The 17,537-nt window shown below is 39.3% G+C and overlaps 1 protein-coding gene across 3 annotated transcripts in view; it reads right to left on the bottom strand.

Moving 5' to 3' along the window:
• The window catches only part of RNF103 (ring finger protein 103), a 114,139-nt gene that overhangs the window by 13,077 nt on the left and 83,525 nt on the right, over window positions 1-17,537 (bottom strand). For all 3 annotated transcript variants that reach the window (XM_073897442.1, XM_025868272.2, XM_073897441.1), the window contains one exon: window positions 6,349-6,528. In XM_073897442.1, the coding sequence (XP_073753543.1) occupies window positions 6,349-6,528 (180 nt within the window). The remainder of the gene's footprint in view (window positions 1-6,348; window positions 6,529-17,537) is intronic.

Genomic DNA, 17,537 nt, shown 5'->3' with positions numbered 1-17,537 from the left:
TTTCACAAACGCTATGTTTCACCTCAAAGATCCATACTTTGCAAACTCACTTGCAAGTGCTCCAATCAAAGCAAGGAAACAAACAAAGAGGCCGCAGAAGGAGATCGGAACAGGTCCCTAGGCAGAGGGGCCGCCCTAGCCTGACCCTCTCTTCATTGCCTTTCTTGCTCCTCTGGCCACTCTGCCCAACTACCCACGGGCTCAGAGCTCCCTTTCAGTCCCTGCCTCCAGGACTCCACAATGGCTCAGCATCCAGGCCTGGCCCACCTTTATTTTTACTGTGACAAAATATGCATAACATAAAATTTACTGTTTTAACCATTTTTAAGTGTCACATTCACACCGTTGTGCAATCGTCACCACCGTCTCTAGAACTTTTTTCATCTTCCCAAACTGAAATTCTATCTCCATTAAACGCTCAATGTCCCATTTCCCCTCCTTCCAACTCCGGGCAACCACCACTGTACTCTCTGTCTCTACGGATCTGACTGTTCTAAGTACCCTATGCAAGTGACATCATAGAGTTGCTACCTGTCCTTTCGTGACAGGCCTATTACACTTAGTATAATGCCTTCAGGGTTCATCCACATTGTAACAACGTGTCAGCCATTTCCTTCCTTTTTAAGTTAAGGCTGAATAATATTCCATTGTGTGTACACACTACATTTTGTTTATCCATTCATCCTTCAATGGACACTTGGGTTACCTTTACCTTTTGCCTGTCAGTAATGTGACAATGAACGTGGATGTACAAATATCTGTTTGAGTCCCTGGCTTTCGATTCTTTTAGAGATGGAATTTCTGGATCGCACGGCAATTCTATTTCCTGCCCCACCTTTGAACCTCTCTCTTAATTTACTCCCCCCAATTAAAGCATATTCATCATCTGTCTTATTCTGCAAGAAGCTGCTGTCAGAAAGCGATCACTTGGAAAGCATCTAACCATGACAATGTATTAATAGCTGACGAGGTTTAACATATTACCCTTCCAAGGACATCTGCATTTTAACTGAAGAAACATCTTAAGGAAAATGACTTCATCAAATGGTGGCTTTTCCAAGCAGCAGCAGGCTGGGGGTGGAAGGGGGGGCGGACATCGAGGGCAAGACCCTAATGTCGCAGGAACTCTCAGTACAGTATTCCGAATTTCTTTTCTATTCCAAAATGTAGACTTCTCCCTCCTGCCCTGTCCTTGATGCCACCTTCAGTTACCTTCTCCGCTGTATTTATTAATTTGCCAACAGGAACATCCTACTATAGACCCTTTCAACAACCCTCCCTGGGGGTTCCTCCTACAGGCATTGTGCTTGGGTGCTAGGGAAGCAGGGCGATCCTGCTGGAGTCAATCTGGTCAGCCCCAAACAGAATCTCCGTTCTCTCTTCAAAGCCTCTTCCTTCGCCTGGGTTTCCAGTGTCTTTTAATGGCCCTGCATTCTTCAGGCTCAAGGGCTTAGAGCATTTCCAGCTTATTTATATCTTCACTACATCCATTTAGTCTGTATCCAGACTGGGTCTTCCCAGCGTCCTCTCCCACTGCATCCCGTCGGACTGAGCTACTCACACCCTGCCTGCCGTGGGGGCTCGGGTCCCCCTGCCCACCAGCCCACCGTGCCAGGCCCTCGCACACTGCAGGCTGGGCTCGCAGGGGGCCCGCGGCGCTCCACTGCCTACAAGATGAATGACAGCTCCTCAGTTTAACTTACCAAACTGACTCCAAATTACCTTTGGAGCTTTACCTCCCACTGCCCCCCTTAATGTGCTCTTGTCAAACGGAATCAAGTGCTGTTTGCTGAACACAGCCTGAAATATTTCACCTGTGCCTTTGTACACCCTAACCAATCAACTGAGAGAACTCCAATTCTCCCCAAAATACTTTTCCTCTGAACTCCCCTTGTATATTATCTGCGCCATCACTACCGCCTGTCTCAACCGGAACTTGTCTCTGAAAACCCTTGCTCTGCTAACAGCTGTAAAAGCCGTCTTCTTCACCTTCCTGCTCAGCCTCTCTGGCCATCCCTCCCCCTTGCTCTCCGGCACCCCGACCGCCCAGAACTTCCTTCAGTGCTTTAAGTGCACAGTTCTTTTTGGCCCCAGGGCTTTCTGGCAGTCTGGTCGTCCCCGCCCCCATCCCCCCACCACCCACGTCCTCCATCAGGTACCATCAGTCCCTGAAAGGAGCCATCGCTGACTGCAGTTCCCTTGATCACATGAACAGTCCCCTGGTGCTTATCGCAAATTTGCAGGACATCCGCTTCTTAATTATTTATTAGGTATTCTTATTTTTGTTAAATTTATCTGATTATTTGCTTTCCACCCCATACTCTAGAGGGCAATGACTGTGCCTGTACTGTTGATTATTTCATCCCCTGTGCCCAGCAATATATCCGGCATATAACAGGGGCTAAAAAAAAATGCATTTATTAAATGCATTATCATTTCACTCTTTGTAGCTTAGTCTATTTGCCTGAGAAGACTGGGGAAGGTCCTGACACAGCCTACACTTAATCCAGCCTCCCCACTCTCTTCTCCCTCTCCCTTTCTTCCTTAAAAAAAGAGGAGACAGAGGGAAGAAAGAGGTGGAGAGAAGGAGCTCTGAGAAACAGTTCAAGGAACACTAGAACATTTCAGAAAGAAGACTGTCGATATGAGGAAAAAATTGTGTTCATGAAATAAGAACAGGATGATTAAAAAAAAAAAGATCAGAGAGGGGCGCCTCGGTGGCTCAGTCGTTAAGTGTCTGCCTTCGGCTCAGGTCGTGATTCCCGGGTCCTAGGATCGAGCCCCGCATCGGGCTCCCTGCTCCGCGGGAAGCCTGCTTCTCCCTCCCCCACTCCCCTGCTTGTGTTCCCTCTCTCGCTGTGTCTCTGTCAAATAAATAAAATCTTAAAAAAAAAAAGATCAGAGAACGCTTTTCTGTAAATAAAATTAAGACAGCCAAAATAAAGAATTCAAGAAAAGAAATGGAAAATAAAGTGGAGGAAATTTCTCAGTAAGGAAAACACAGTGACAAAATCAATGGCAGTGATATTCTGAACCCACATATACAGCACTCACCACGTGCCAGGCGCTGAACAAGCCTCACACCTCCCCTATGAGGAAGGTGCTATTACAATTTTCAAAATGGAAAACAGGAAAGGTTAAGAAAATTTAAGGATCAGTCTGGGAAATCTGACAACTAAAATCTTTTGCTTCCAGAAAGAAACAGAAAACAAAATGACAAGGAAGTGATCACATGAACACACCCAAGAACTAGGAGAGCAGGGAAGAGAAGGGACAGAAGCCCCGTCTCTGGGGATCCATGTGGGATCACTCACAGACGAAAGCGTGCGAGGTCTTGGGTTCCCAGCGGAAAAGGCAGGGAGGAGGTGTGGGTACTGCTGAGCTACGACCAGCCAAGATTTCCGTGCAGGCACAGCAACTGTGACATGCCCACTAAGACAGAAGTGGAGATGCCACCCATACACTAGGCGACAAAGTTGGGCTTGTGGATAAAAATGTGGAAAGCAACATTTGGAGGAACAAGGTTAGGTGAGGTCACCTGGGGGACAGAGAACATGGAAAACAGCAGGGGATCTAGAACGGAGCTTTGGAGCACTTTGACATTTAAAGACCAAACAGAAGATATTTTACTTTTCGGGTGTGATAAAACCACAACAATATATATTTGAAACCAATGGTAAGATATATTATTATGGGTGGATAAAGGATAACAAGCTTCTGACTTCTCAACAGTACATACAGAGCTTTCATTACATTTACTACTGAAAGAACATGCTACAGAAGAAGAGATTTTTCAGGCATATTACTTGTGAGCTGTAACTGTTTAAAAAGGTTTTTAGGAATCAGTACGCAGAAAGAAAAGGTGAACAGAAGACCCTGATCAAGTACACTAGTTCTCTGAGAAATGTTATCTGCTATTAACAAGGTAACATTTCTCAAAAATTACAAAGTCTGACAAAGGTTGGTGAAAAGGTATGGAAAAAAGAACTCTCATCCACAGCTGGTGGGAATGTAAATTAGTAAAGTGTCTTTGGATAGCAATTTTGCAATTCTACCAAAATTTAAACAGTTATTTATTTTTTTTTTAAAGATTTTATTTATTTACTTGAGAGAGAGAGAGAGAGAGAGAGAGAGAGAGAGAGAGAGAGAGAGAGAGCAGGGTCAGAGGGAGAAGCAGACTCCCCGCTGAGCAGGGAGTCCGATGTGGGACTCGATCCGGGGACTCCAGGATCATGACCTGAGCCGAAGGCAGTCGCTTAACCAACTGAGCCACCCAGGCGCCCTAAACAGTTATTTTTAACCCAACAATTCCACTTCCGAGTATATAACTGTCCTAAAGAAACCTTAATGCATGTGAGAAAGTGAAAAGACATTCACAGCAGCACTGTAATAGCAAAAAATTAAAAACAACCTAAATGTCCATTAATGGGAGAAGGAAAAAAATGTGATACATCCCATCCAGTAGTTTAAAAATGTATCATTATCGGTATACTTCAAAAACACAATGATAAATGGAAAAAAACAATGCAGAATAGTATATATAGTATAATAACATTTCTACACGTTTTAAGATTCATGACAGCGGTTACCCATGGGGAGGGTGAGAGAAGGGACTGGAACTGGGGAAGGCATATTAAAGGAGCTTCAACTTTAGTAATCCGGCTTCTTCTATAACATAAAACTGAAGCAAATATAATAAGATGTCAAATTTTATTGATTCTGGGTGACAGGTACCCAAGCATCTACTATATTATCCGGTGTACTTTTATCTTTGCAACTGGGGAAACGAAAGAGGCTGCGCAATACAGTGCTTTATTCATGGGAGAAGTGGGGGAGCAGAGTAAGCTAGATGTTTTCTAATGTTGATTCAGTTAAATATTGAAAAAAAAAATTTTTTTTAAAGATTTTATTTATTTGACAGAGACACAGCGAGAGAGGGAACACAAGCAGGGGGAGTGGGAGAGGGAGAAGCAGGCTTCCTGCAGAGCAGGGAGCCCGATGCGGGGCTCGATCCCAGGATGCTGGGATCATGACCTGAGCCAAAGGCAGATGCTTAACGACTGAGCCACCCAGGCGTCCCCTGAAAAATTTTAAAGTAAGTTCACGGTCAACTGAACATGTATCTTACCCTTACAGCATGTTGCAGAAAGAATAAGAAGTAAATATAAAACCCTCCTTGCTGGCTGTGAAAGGCAAGAGGATACTTAAGCTTCCAAACTGACAGGTTAAGATTAGATTATTTCTTCCCGGTACTCTATGGTACTCTGGCTTCTTGAAAGGCACATATCTAGATTACATAGCCAGTATTTAAAGAATGTGTATATATATATGTGTGTGTGTGTGTAATTACTTAGGACTGAAATAACAGATTTTAAAAGTTAAGATGATGTGGTATGGTTGGGGTTTTTTTTTTTTTGGTCCTTCCCAATCCATTATTAGTATCTTCAGTATCTGGAGAAAGAAACTGATGATATATTCATTACTAGGCATTTTTAACAACTACATCTAAATGTTAACATTGAACACAAAGGAATACCTTCAGAGCCAAACACAACCAAATAATGGATTAGGTACTCATTTGGCACCAGCCTCTAAACTGAAATAGTCAAGCCTCCTAGCTTTTGAGTGTGATATATCATCAGTGTCGTATCTGACAGAGAGCTGAAAACATTCCTTAGTGAAAAATTTCACTGTAATTCCTGAGTCAGTACTCAAGTCTAAATATCTGACAGTCACTTGCTGCCATTCTCAAGGAATGATACTTCTGAGTTAGGACTTCTTAATTTAAAACCAGAAACCAACTGGTTGTAAAATTTAACCTATGACTCAAGCTGCCACTGACCTGAAGACTGACTCAATACCCATTACATAGTCTATAGATTCCTAAGATGTAAGGAAGCATTAGGTAGGCAGCTAGAGACAAGGCAGAAAAGGAGGTGGTGTGAAAGCCAAAGACAAACGTGGACTATTTTAAAATTCTGCCTAGGGTGGTCTGTACCCAGATGGGGTGAACATTCTTCCTCCTCCTCTAATGCACTTCTTAACTCACATGATTCAACGCTCAGGTCACTTTACAACACTGTTCACATGAGGGAAAATATTCTAAGTAAAGGAGATTAATATGCATATTTTGCCATTATTATAACAACTCTGGCAAAAGAAAATGAATCCTAAAATGATAGTGATAATTATATTTTGCATTTATGTAACACCCCAACGAAGACAATATAAAGAATAAAAACCAGAGCTGAGACTGTTTTTCCTACTCGAGGAAACCAGCCAGTACTGGTTAACAAGAGCAAGAGCATCAGCATTAATGAGGAAGCTATAAGGTAACTGCTCTCTTACCCAGCTGGTTCTTCATCCCCATGAGCACAGAGTTCATGTGAGCTTTGGAAGCATAGAGCTTGCTCACAGCCTTCCTTGACCTGATCATCTCCTTGGCTAGAACCACACAGACGTCCTTCTGACCCTTCTTGGCAGCATCTTTCACTGACCGTTTCACTTTTTCTTCTTCTCTTTGGATATCTAAATTTAGAACATAACACAAAACACCAAAAAATTAAAGGTAAACCAGGAGATGTATTGGCACTCACATCTGTTCTTATGGTGACCTAAGTGTGTCTATTAAAAGGAAAACAGGGGCAGCTGGCTGGCTCAGTCAGTGGAGCGTGCAACTTTGGATCTCAGGTTTGTGAGTTTGAGCCCCATGTTAGGTGTAGAGAGTTCTTAAAAATAAAATCTTTAAAAAAATTAAAAATAAAAGGAAAACAGAGAGGAAGATACAAACAAAATTAAATAAATAAATAAATAAATAAAAATTAGGGGCGCCTGGGTGGCTCAGTCGTTAGCGTCTGCCTTTGGCTCAGGTCATGATCCCGGGGTCCTGGGATCGAGCCCCGCGTCGGGCTCCCTGCTCTGCGGGAAGCCTGCTTCTCCCTCTCCCACTCCTCCTGCTTGTGTTCCCTCTCTCGCTGTGTCTCTCTCTGTCAAAGAAATAAATAAAATCTTTAAAATAAATAAATAAATAAATAAATAAATAAATAAATAAATTGGGGGAAAAATAAATAAAAATTAAAATAATTAATGTAATAGGTTTTCATTTTTTCCAGAAAATGAAAATTAAAATTAAAGTAACTTAAAAGTAAATCCTACTATAATTAGGCAAAATTTCAAAACTGCTTTGGTAAGGGCATTTGTTGGTACTGGTACTAAGGAACTTTAAAAATACTGTAAATGAATATATTCCAGAGCTTGCTCTAATAATCAATAGGGTTCTCACGATTATGGGAGTATAATCTCTACATTTATTAATGATTTATAAAATCCTCCAACTTAAGGAAAACCCAAACATATTAAAAGTATCAAAACATCATCAACCAGAGGTTAGATAGGTCTATATTATGTGTTTTATGAACACTAGAGAGATTTTTATTGTGGTAAAACACACATAACATAAATTTTCCATCTTAACAATTTTTAAGTGCACAGCTTATTAAATACATTCATATTATTGTGAACCATCACCACCATCGCTCTCCAGAACTCTTTATAACCTTCAAAACTGAAACTCAGGCAATGTGCCCAGGGTGGCGGGGATCTGTCTCTTGCTCCAACAGCGTGTGGACAGAACAGCCTCCGACCACCTTTCTAGTTGCAATCTTTGGAATCGTCTCTCAGCCATCCTCCACCTAGGGGACCAGCCAACACCATTATTTCGATCTTAGCTCTTTACTGCCATCAATGAGTGCCTAGATTGGTCAGAATTATTCCACTGAGGGTCTGTGATTCATAAGAATTATTCCGCTGTCAATCTCCTGGTCAACATTCACCTGCAGGCCTCCTATACCTACCTCTCTCCTCAGCTTCTATTTCAACCGCTATGATGTGGCTCAGCAGGGAGTGGGCCACTTCTTCCACAAGTGGGCACCAAGCATCTCTTGAAGATGCAGAACCAGTGCCCTCTTCCAGGAGGTGCAGAAGCTACCCCAAGATGAGTGGGGCAAAGTCCTGGATACCACAGAAAACACCATGCCCCTGGAGAAAAACCTGAACCACGCCCTTTGGCATCTGCAAGCCCCGGCTTCTGCTCATGCAGACCTCCACTTCTTGGAGAACCGCTTCCTAGATAGGGAGGTGACACTTGTCAAGAAGATGGCGACCACTTAACTCACCTCCACAGGCCAGCCAGCCACAAGGCTGGGTGAGGATCTCTTCAAAAGGCTCGTGTAAGACTAAAAGCCTGCAGAGCCTAGCAGCCTTTGAAGGGCCCTTCTTGCCACCTCTGGTGTCTGGGGTTCTGCCTGAGCCTCTCCCTACAGCCACCTGGAGCCCTCGCCCAAGCCCCGGACCATATGGAAACACTTTTCGTGGCAAAAACAACAAGACACCTGAAACTCACACCCATTAAACAATAACACTCCATTCCCTCCTCTCACCAGCCCCTGGTAACCACCATTCTACTTTCTGCCTTTATGAATGACTACTCTAGGTACCTTATATAAATAGAATCATAGATTATTTGTCTTTTTGTGACTAGCTTATTTCACTTAACAGAACATCCTTAAGGTTCATCCATATTGTTGCATGTATCAGAATTTCTTTTCTTTCTAAAACTGAATAATACTCCATTGCACGTATATGCCAAATACCAAATTTTGTTTATCCATTCATCCTTCATCCATCAACAGACACTTGGGTTGCTCTGAACTCTGAGCTATTGTGAATAATGATGCTATGAACATAAGTGTACAAATATCTCTCGGAAGCCCTTTCAAATCTTTTGTGTACATACCTATATTACCATAGACTGGGTGGCTTAAACAACATAAATTTATTTCTGACAGTTCTGGAGGCTGGAAGGTCTAAGATCAAGGTGCCAACAACCAATCTGGTTCCTGCTGAGAGCCTGTTTCGTGGTTTGCAGATGGATACTTTCTTGCTGTATCTTCACATGGCCAAGAGATACAAACATTCAGTCCATAGCATTCTGCCTCCACCCAAATTTATGTCCTTCTAAATGCAAAATGTATTCATTCCATCCCAACCACCTCAAAAGTGTTAACTCGTTCCAGCATCAATTTTAACTTCTAAAGTCCAAAGTCTCATCTAAATATCATCTAAACCTTACACCTGAAACTAACTGTAACATTGTGTCAGCTATACTAGAAAAATAATCAATCAACAAACATCTAAATCAGATATGGGCGAGACTCAAGGTATGATTGATCCTGAAGCAAAATTCCTCTCCAGCTACGAATACATGACTGGCATAAGATAGACATTTTCATTCCAAAAGGGAGAAAAAGGAAAGAAGGAAGAGGTGACGGTCCCAAGCAATTCCAAAACCTAGCAAGACAAATTCCACAAGATCTTAAGATTTAAGAATAATCCTCTTTGACTCAATGCTCTGATTTCCAGACCCACTGAGGGGGCAATATCACCCCCATGTTTTGGTGGAGCACCACAATGCTGTGGCTTTCTGTGGAGGCCCCACCCAACCTGAGGGTCTGCTAGGCAGGGGGGTCACACCACCAGGGCCCTGCCAGCAGTCCTTCTTTATGGCTTTGACTGGAGGCAGTCTGGATTACTAGAACCAAGACGGTAGCCCTGATGATCTCTGAATCAGCTTTTGGAACATTCTTTCCTTGAAAAATAGTGCAGGTTCAAAGGCTAATGATTTGTTTATCGTCCTGTCCTGTAGAATCTAAGTCTGACAGCCTTCCTTCATTCTGACCTGTATCCATTTCCTTCAGTTCAAATTGGCAGTGATATTGCTGGAGTCGCTGAAGAAGTCCACGGTTAACACACATTCTAATCCCTTTACCAAACAGCTGGTCATCCATACCCTTGTTGTCTTCTTCCAAACATGCTTTCTCATTTTCTGCAATACGTACAGATTGAGACTATGCCAAATCTTTAAGTTCTAGTTCCTTTTTGCTTAACAATTCTTTGAAATAATAAATGAATTCAGTAACACTGCAGGATATAATACACAGAAATTGGCTGCATTTCTATTCATTAGTAACAAAGTAACAGAAAGAGAAAGAAAACAATTCCATTTACACTTGCACCAGAAAAAATAAATACCTAGGAATAAATTTAACCAAGGAGGTGAAAGACCTGTATTCTGAAAACTATAAAACACTGATGAAATCAATGAAGATGACACAAACAAATGAAAAAATATCCCATGCTCATGGATTGGAAGAATTAATATTGTTAAAATGTCTATACTACTTAAAGCAATCTACAGATTCATTGAAATCCTTATCAAAGTACCAAAAGCATTTTTCACAGAACTAGAACAAATAGTACTAAAACTTCTATGCAACCACTAAAGACCCTAAATAGCCAAAGCAACTTTGAAAAAGAACAAAGCTGCAAGTATCACAAGCCCAGATTTCAAGATCTATTACAAAGCTATAGTAATCAAAAGACTATGGTACTGGCACACACAAAAAAGACATATAGATCAACAGAACAGAATACAGAGCCCAGAAATAAACCCATACTTATGTAGTCAATCTATGACAAAGGAGACAAGAATATACAATGCAGAAAAGACACGATTTTCAGTAAATGGTGCTGGAAAGTTGGACAGCTACTTGCAAAAAATGAGACTACACCACTTATACCATACACAAAAATAAACTAAAAATGGATTAAAGACCTAAATGTTAAGACCTGAAACCATAAAACTCCTAGAAGAAAACATAGGCAGTAATGTCTTGGACATTGGCCTTAGCAACATTTTTCTAGATAGGACTCCTCAGGCAAGGGAAACAAAAGCAAAAATAAATTATTAAGACTACATCAAAATGAAACTTTTGCAAAGTGAAGGAAACCATCAATAAAACAAAAAGGCAACCTACTGAATGGGAGGAGATATCTGCAAATAATATATCCAAATAGGGGTTAATATCCAAAATATATAAAGAACTTATATACCTCAATGCCAAAAAAACCCAAGCAAACACAAAACAAAAAACCACCCCAAACAATCTGATTAAAAAATGGGCAGAGGATCTGAATAGATATTTCTCCAAATACATACAGATGGCCAACAGACCCATGAAAAGATGCTCAACATTACTAATCATCAGGGAAATATAAATTAAAATCACAATGAGGTATCACCTTACACCTGTCAGAATGGCTAGAATAAAAAAGACAAGAAATGACAATTGTTGGCAAAAATGTGGAGAAAGGGAAACCCTCATGTACTCTTGGTGGGAATGTAAATTGGTGAAAATGGAGAAAATGGAGAAAAATGGTATGGTCCCTCAAAAACTTAAAAATAGAAATACCATATGATTCAGTAATTCCACTACTATTTACCCAAAGAATACAGAAAGACTAATTTGAGGAGACATAGTTTGCTACAGCATTCTTTACAATAGCCAAGATTTGGAAGCAGCCCAAGTATCCACTGATACATGAATGGATAAAGATGGGGTACAGATACACAATGGAATATTAGTCAGCCATAAAAAGAAATGAAATCGTCATTTGTGACAACGTGGATGAACCTAGAGGTTATTATGTTAAGTGAATTAAGTCAGACAGAGAAAGACAAATACTGTATTATTTCACTTATATCTGTAATCTAAAAAGTAAAACAAATGAACAAACAAGAAGTAGAAACAGATCCAGAGAGAACAAACTTATAGTTGTCAGAGGGGTGGGGGAGGTTGGAGGATGGGCAAAAATGGGTGAAGGGGAGTGGTAGATACAGGCTTCCAGTTATGGAATGAATAAATCACTGGGATAAAAGGTACAGTATAGGGTATTTTAATACTGTTGTATGGTAACAGATGGTAGTTACACTTGAGGTGAGCATAGCATAATGCATAGAGAAGCTGAATCACTAAGTTGTAAACCTGAAACTAATGTAACATCATGTGTCAACTATACTTCAATAAAACAAAGAAAAACAATTCATTCTTCAGTTCCTTTCTTTCTCCTTGCATTTTACTATAAACAGGAAGAATCAAGCCTCCCCTCCAAAACTTCGCTTAGAAATCACTTGAGCTAAATATACAATTTCATTGCTTGCAAGTTCTAACGTCCACAAAACACTAGACCCCAAACACAGTTCAGCGAAATTCTTTGCCATTTTATAAATAAATGCCTCTTCTCCATTGTCCAATAACATATTCCCCATTTCCACGTGAGACCTCATCAGAATGGCTTTTACCATCTGTATCTTTACCAATATTATGTACACAATTATTTAAGTGTTCTCTAACAAGATGGAGGCTTTCTCTCCAGCTTTTTTTTTTTTTTTCCTAAGCCCTCCCCAGGGTTGCCGCTGAAGTTCCATTCCTGGCAAAGTAGGCTTTTCTTAGCTTGCAACTCAACACTCTTCTAGTCTCTACCCGTTACCCAGTTCCAAAGCTGCTTCCACATTTTTAGATGTTTGGTACAGCAGCACCTCACTTCGTGGTATGAATATCTTATTAGGTCAGGCTGCTATAACAAATACTATAGATTTGGTGAATTAAACAACAGAACTCACTTCAAACCATTCTGGAGACTGGGAAGTCCGAGATGAAGGTGCTGGCTAATTCAGTGCCTGATGAGAGCCCTCTTTCTAGTTTGCAGATAGACACCTTCTTGCTGTATCCCCACATCATGGACAGAGATTATCTTTCTTGTGTCTCTTCTGAAAAGGGCACTAATCCCATCCATAAGGGCTCTGCCTTCATGATCTAATTATTCCCAAACCCCCACCACCTCCATACTCTCCACACTGGGGATTAGGACTTCAACATATGAATTTTGGGAGCAAAACAAACATTGTCCATAGTAAAAAGTGTAATTGTGGAATCACATGGCAATTCTATTTTTAACTTTTTGAGGAACAGCCATACTGTTTTCCAACAGCTGCTCTCCTCATTTTACATTCCCACCAACAGTGATCACTGGTTCCAGTTTCTCTATATCCTTGCCAACACTTATTTTCTGTTTTGTTTTGATTAATAACAGCCATCCCAATGGGTGTGAGGTGTTATCTCATTGTGGTTTTGATGTGCATTTCCCTAATGATTAGTAATTCTGAACATCCTTTCATGTGCTTACTGACCACTTGTATATCTTCTTTGGAGAAATATTCTAAAAGACTTGAAAGTCTATTTGAGTCCTTTGTCCATTTTTGAATAGGACTGTTTTCTCAGTTGAGTCCTAAAAACTTTATATATATATTCTGGATATTAATCCTTTATCAGATATATGATTTACAAATATTTTCTTCCATTTGGTGGGTTATCTTTTTATTCTATTTATTCTTTTTACTTTGTTTTGTGATTTGTAAAGCTTTTTAATTTTCATGAAGTCCAATTTGTTCTATTTCTGTAACAACAAACAAAACCTGTGGCTTTGAGGTCATATCCAAGAAATCACTTCCAAATCCAATGTCATGATGCTTTTGCCCTATGTTTTCTTCTAGGAATTTTATAGTTTTAGCTTTTACATTTAGGTCTTTGATCCGTTTTGACTTAATTTTTATATATGGCGTTAGGTAAGAGTCCAACCTCATTCTTTTGCTTGTAGATATCCAGTTCTCTCAGCACCATCTGTTGAAAAGACTGTCTTTTCCCCATCTTGGCACCCATGTCAAAAATCATTTGGCCATATATGTTAAGGGTTTATTTCTAGGCTCTCCATTCTATTTCATTGGTCTTTATGACTGTCTTCATGCAGGTAGTACACTGGTTTTATTTCCACAGCTTTACAGTAAGTTTTGAAATAAGAGGGTGTGAATCCTCTTTTTTTTTTCAAAACTGTTTTAGCTCTTCCTTGAGATTCTATATGAATTTTTATTTTTATTTTTTTTAGGGTTTTTTTTTTAAAGATTTTATTTATTTATTTGACAGAGAGAGACACTGTGAGAGAGGGAACACAAGCAGGGGGAGTGGGAGAGGGAGAAGCAGGCTTCCCGTGGAGCAGGGAGCCTGACACAGGGCTCGATCCCAGGACCCTGGGATTATGACCTGAGCCTAAGGTAGACGCTTAACGACCAAGCCACCCAGGCGCCCCATCTATATGAATTTTCTATTTCTAAAAAAAAAAAAAGTCATTGGGATTTTGATAGGGATTGCACTGAATATGCAGACCAGATTGGGTGCTATTGATATCTTAACAATATTATCCCAATCCATAGACACAGAATGTCTTTCCATTTATTTATACCTTTAATTTCTTTCAGTAATGTTTTTATAGTTTTCACTGTACAAGTCTTTCACTTGGCTAAGTAAATTCCTAAGGATTTCATTCTTTTTGTTGCTACTGTAAATAGGATTGTTTTCATATTTCCTTTACAGATTGTTCACTGTTAGTATACAGAAATGCAACTGACTTTTGTGTGTTTTGTATCCTGCTAATTTGCTGAATTCGTTTATTAGTTCTAACAGTTTTGTTAGACCTAATAATTTGGAATTAGACCTAAATTTTGGAATCTTTAGGGTTAAACACATAAGATCATATTATCTACAAAGAGGTAATTTTACTTCTTCCTTTCCAATTTGGATGCCTTTTATTTTTTACTTAATTGCTTTGGTTAGATCTTCCAGTACTCTTGTTGGGGAGAAGTAGCCAAAGGCAGACATCCCTGTATTGCTCCTGATCGTAGAGAAAAACCTTTCTGTCTTTCACCACTGAGTGCAATGTTTGCTGTGGGTTTTTCACATATGGCTTTTATTACATTGAGGCAACTTCCTTCTATCCCTAGTTTGTTGAAAGTTACCATAAAAGGGTGTCAAATTCTGTCTGCATCAATTGAGATGATCATGTGTTTTTTTTTCCTTTATTTTGTTGATGTACTATATTACATTGGTTGATTTACATATATTGAACTATCCTTGCATTCCCGGAATCCCACTTGGTCATGGAGTATAATCCTTTTGAATTGTCTGCATTTATTTTTTAATTTATGCACCAGTGTTCATAAGGGATATTGGTCTATGGTTCTCTATTCCATTTTTTTTTAAGATTTTATTTATTTATTTGACAGAGAGAGAGAGACACAGTGAGAGAGGGAACATAAGCAGGGGGAGTGGGAGAGGGAGAAGCAGGCTTCCCGCAGAGCACAGAGTCCGAAGTGGGGCTTGATCCCAGGACCCTGGGATCATGACCTGAGCCAAAGGCAGACACTTAATGATTGAGCCACCCAGGAACCCTGGTTCTTTATTCCTCTAGTGTAACAAGGTAATGATGGCTTTATAAAACAACTAAGGAAGTGTTTTTTCCTCAATTTTTTGTAAAAGTTTGAGAAGAACTGGGGTTAGTTCTTTAAATATTTGGTAGAAATCACCAGTGAACACATAAGGTCAAGGACTTTTCTTTGTCAGGAGATTTTTTTATTAATGATCCACTCAAGTCTGTTCAGATTTGCTCTTTATTTCAGTCTTGGTAGGTTTTGTGATTCTAGGAATTTGTCCATTTCAAAATGTGTTATCCAATTCATTGGTACACAACTGTTCATAGTACCCTTATATATATTTTTTAATTTCCATAGAATCATAGTAACGCTCCCACTTTCACTTCAGATTTTAGGGACTTGAGTCCTCTCTCTCTCTTTCCTCCCACTGTTAGTCAATCTAGCCAAAGATTGGTTAATTTTCAAAGAATATTAATTTTCAAAGAACTCGCTTTTGGTTTCTTGTTCTCTACTGTTTTTCTATTCTCTATTTTACTTATCTCTGCTCTAATTCTTATTATTTCTTTCATTCTGCTAGTTTAGGTAAGTTTCTTGTTCTTCTAAATCTGTGAGATGTAAAGTTAGAGGTGTTGATTTGAGATCTTTCTTCTTTTTTAATGTTAGCATTTTTATAGCTATTAACTTCCCTCTGAGCACTGCTTTTTGCTACCTACCACAAGTTTTGATATATTGTGTTGTGGTTTTCACTCATCTCTAAATACTTTGTAGTTTCCCTTGTGAATTTTTTTGACACATCTGTTGTTTTAAGAGTGTGTTGTTTTCCCAATATTTGTGAATTTTCCAGTGCTCCTTCTTCTACTGATTTCTAATCAACCCTTGTAGTCAGAGAAGATACTTTATATATTTTTTAAATTGATCAAGACTTGCTTTTTGAGTTAACATATGGTCCATTCTGAAGAATGTCCCATGATCACTTGAGAAAAATGTATATTCTGTTGTTGGGTATTCTGTAGAGGTCTATTCGATCTAGCTGATTTACTGTGTTGTTCAAGTACTCTTATATCCTTATTATATAAGATTAAGATACAGAAGATTATTTATCTTCTGTCTGGTTGTTATATTCACATTTTTAAAAAGATTTATTTAGAGACTGTGCACATGAGCAGGGGGGAGGGGCAGAGGGAGAGGGAGAAAGAGAATCTCAAGCAGACTCCACACTGAGTGTGGAGACCCACTCGGGGCTTGATCTCACAACCCTGAATCATGACCTGAGCCAAAATCGAGGCTTAACCAACTGAGCCACTCAGGTGCCCCTGGCTTTATATTCACCTTTGAGAGTAGATTATTAAAATCTCCAACTATCATTGTAGAATTATTTCCCCCTTTAATTTTGTCAATTTTTGCTTCACATATTTTGACAATCTGTTTTTAGGTGCATAGATGTGTATAATTAATTATTACATCCTCTTATTCTACTGAAACCGTTATAATATAGCATGTCCTTTTGACTTGTAATCTTTTTTATTTAAAGTTTGTTTTATATTAGTGTAGCAATTTCCACTCTCTTTTGGTTACCATTTCCATGGGACATCTTTTTCTGTCCTTTCACCCTCAACCAATTTCTACTTTTGGATCTAAAGTGAGTGACTTACAGATAGCATAAAGTAGGATCATTTTTAAAAATCAATTTTTCCAACCTCTTTCAACTGAAGAGTTTAATCCATTTACATTTAATTACTGACAAAGAGGTGCCTACTTCTGCCATTTTGCCAATTTTTTTGTAAGCCTTACAGCTTTTTTGTCTTTCATTTCCTGCATTAATATCTTCTTTTCTGTTTACTTTTCTTCATAGTGAAACTTCTCAAATCCTATTTCATTGGCTTTTTTTGTATAATCTATAGCTATTTTCTTTGTGGTTACCATAGGGATTACAGTTAATATACTAAAGTTATAACACTAATTTGAATTTATATGAGCTTAACTTCAATAGCATATAAAAACTTTATTTCTATATAGCTCTGTCCCTACCCGCATTCAGTTACTGATGTCACAAAAGTACCTCTTTCTGTAGTGTGAGTTCAAAAACATAGCCTAATGTATTTTTTCAAATGCCCAAGTCTCCTAAATCATGTAGAAAACAAAAAAAAAGGAGTTACATACTGAAGTTACAAAAATGCTAGCTTTTATAATTGCCCATGTATTTACCTTTAACAGAGATATTTATTTTTCCATATGGCTTCAAGTTACTATCATACTTTAATTTCAACCAGAACACCCTGTAGCACTTCCTGCCAGGCTGGTCTAGTGGTAACAAACTCCCTCAGCTTTTGTTTATCTAGGAATGCCTTGATTTCTTCCTTGTTTTGCTGAATATAAG

The sequence above is a fragment of the Callorhinus ursinus genome, unplaced genomic scaffold (genome assembly GCF_003265705.2).
Source record: "Callorhinus ursinus isolate GAN/ISIS: 27379988/994484 unplaced genomic scaffold, GSC_fseal_2.0 scaffold10, whole genome shotgun sequence".
Classification (NCBI taxonomy): Eukaryota; Metazoa; Chordata; class Mammalia; order Carnivora; family Otariidae; genus Callorhinus; species Callorhinus ursinus.
This window is presented reverse-complemented; position numbering and strand designations above follow the sequence as displayed.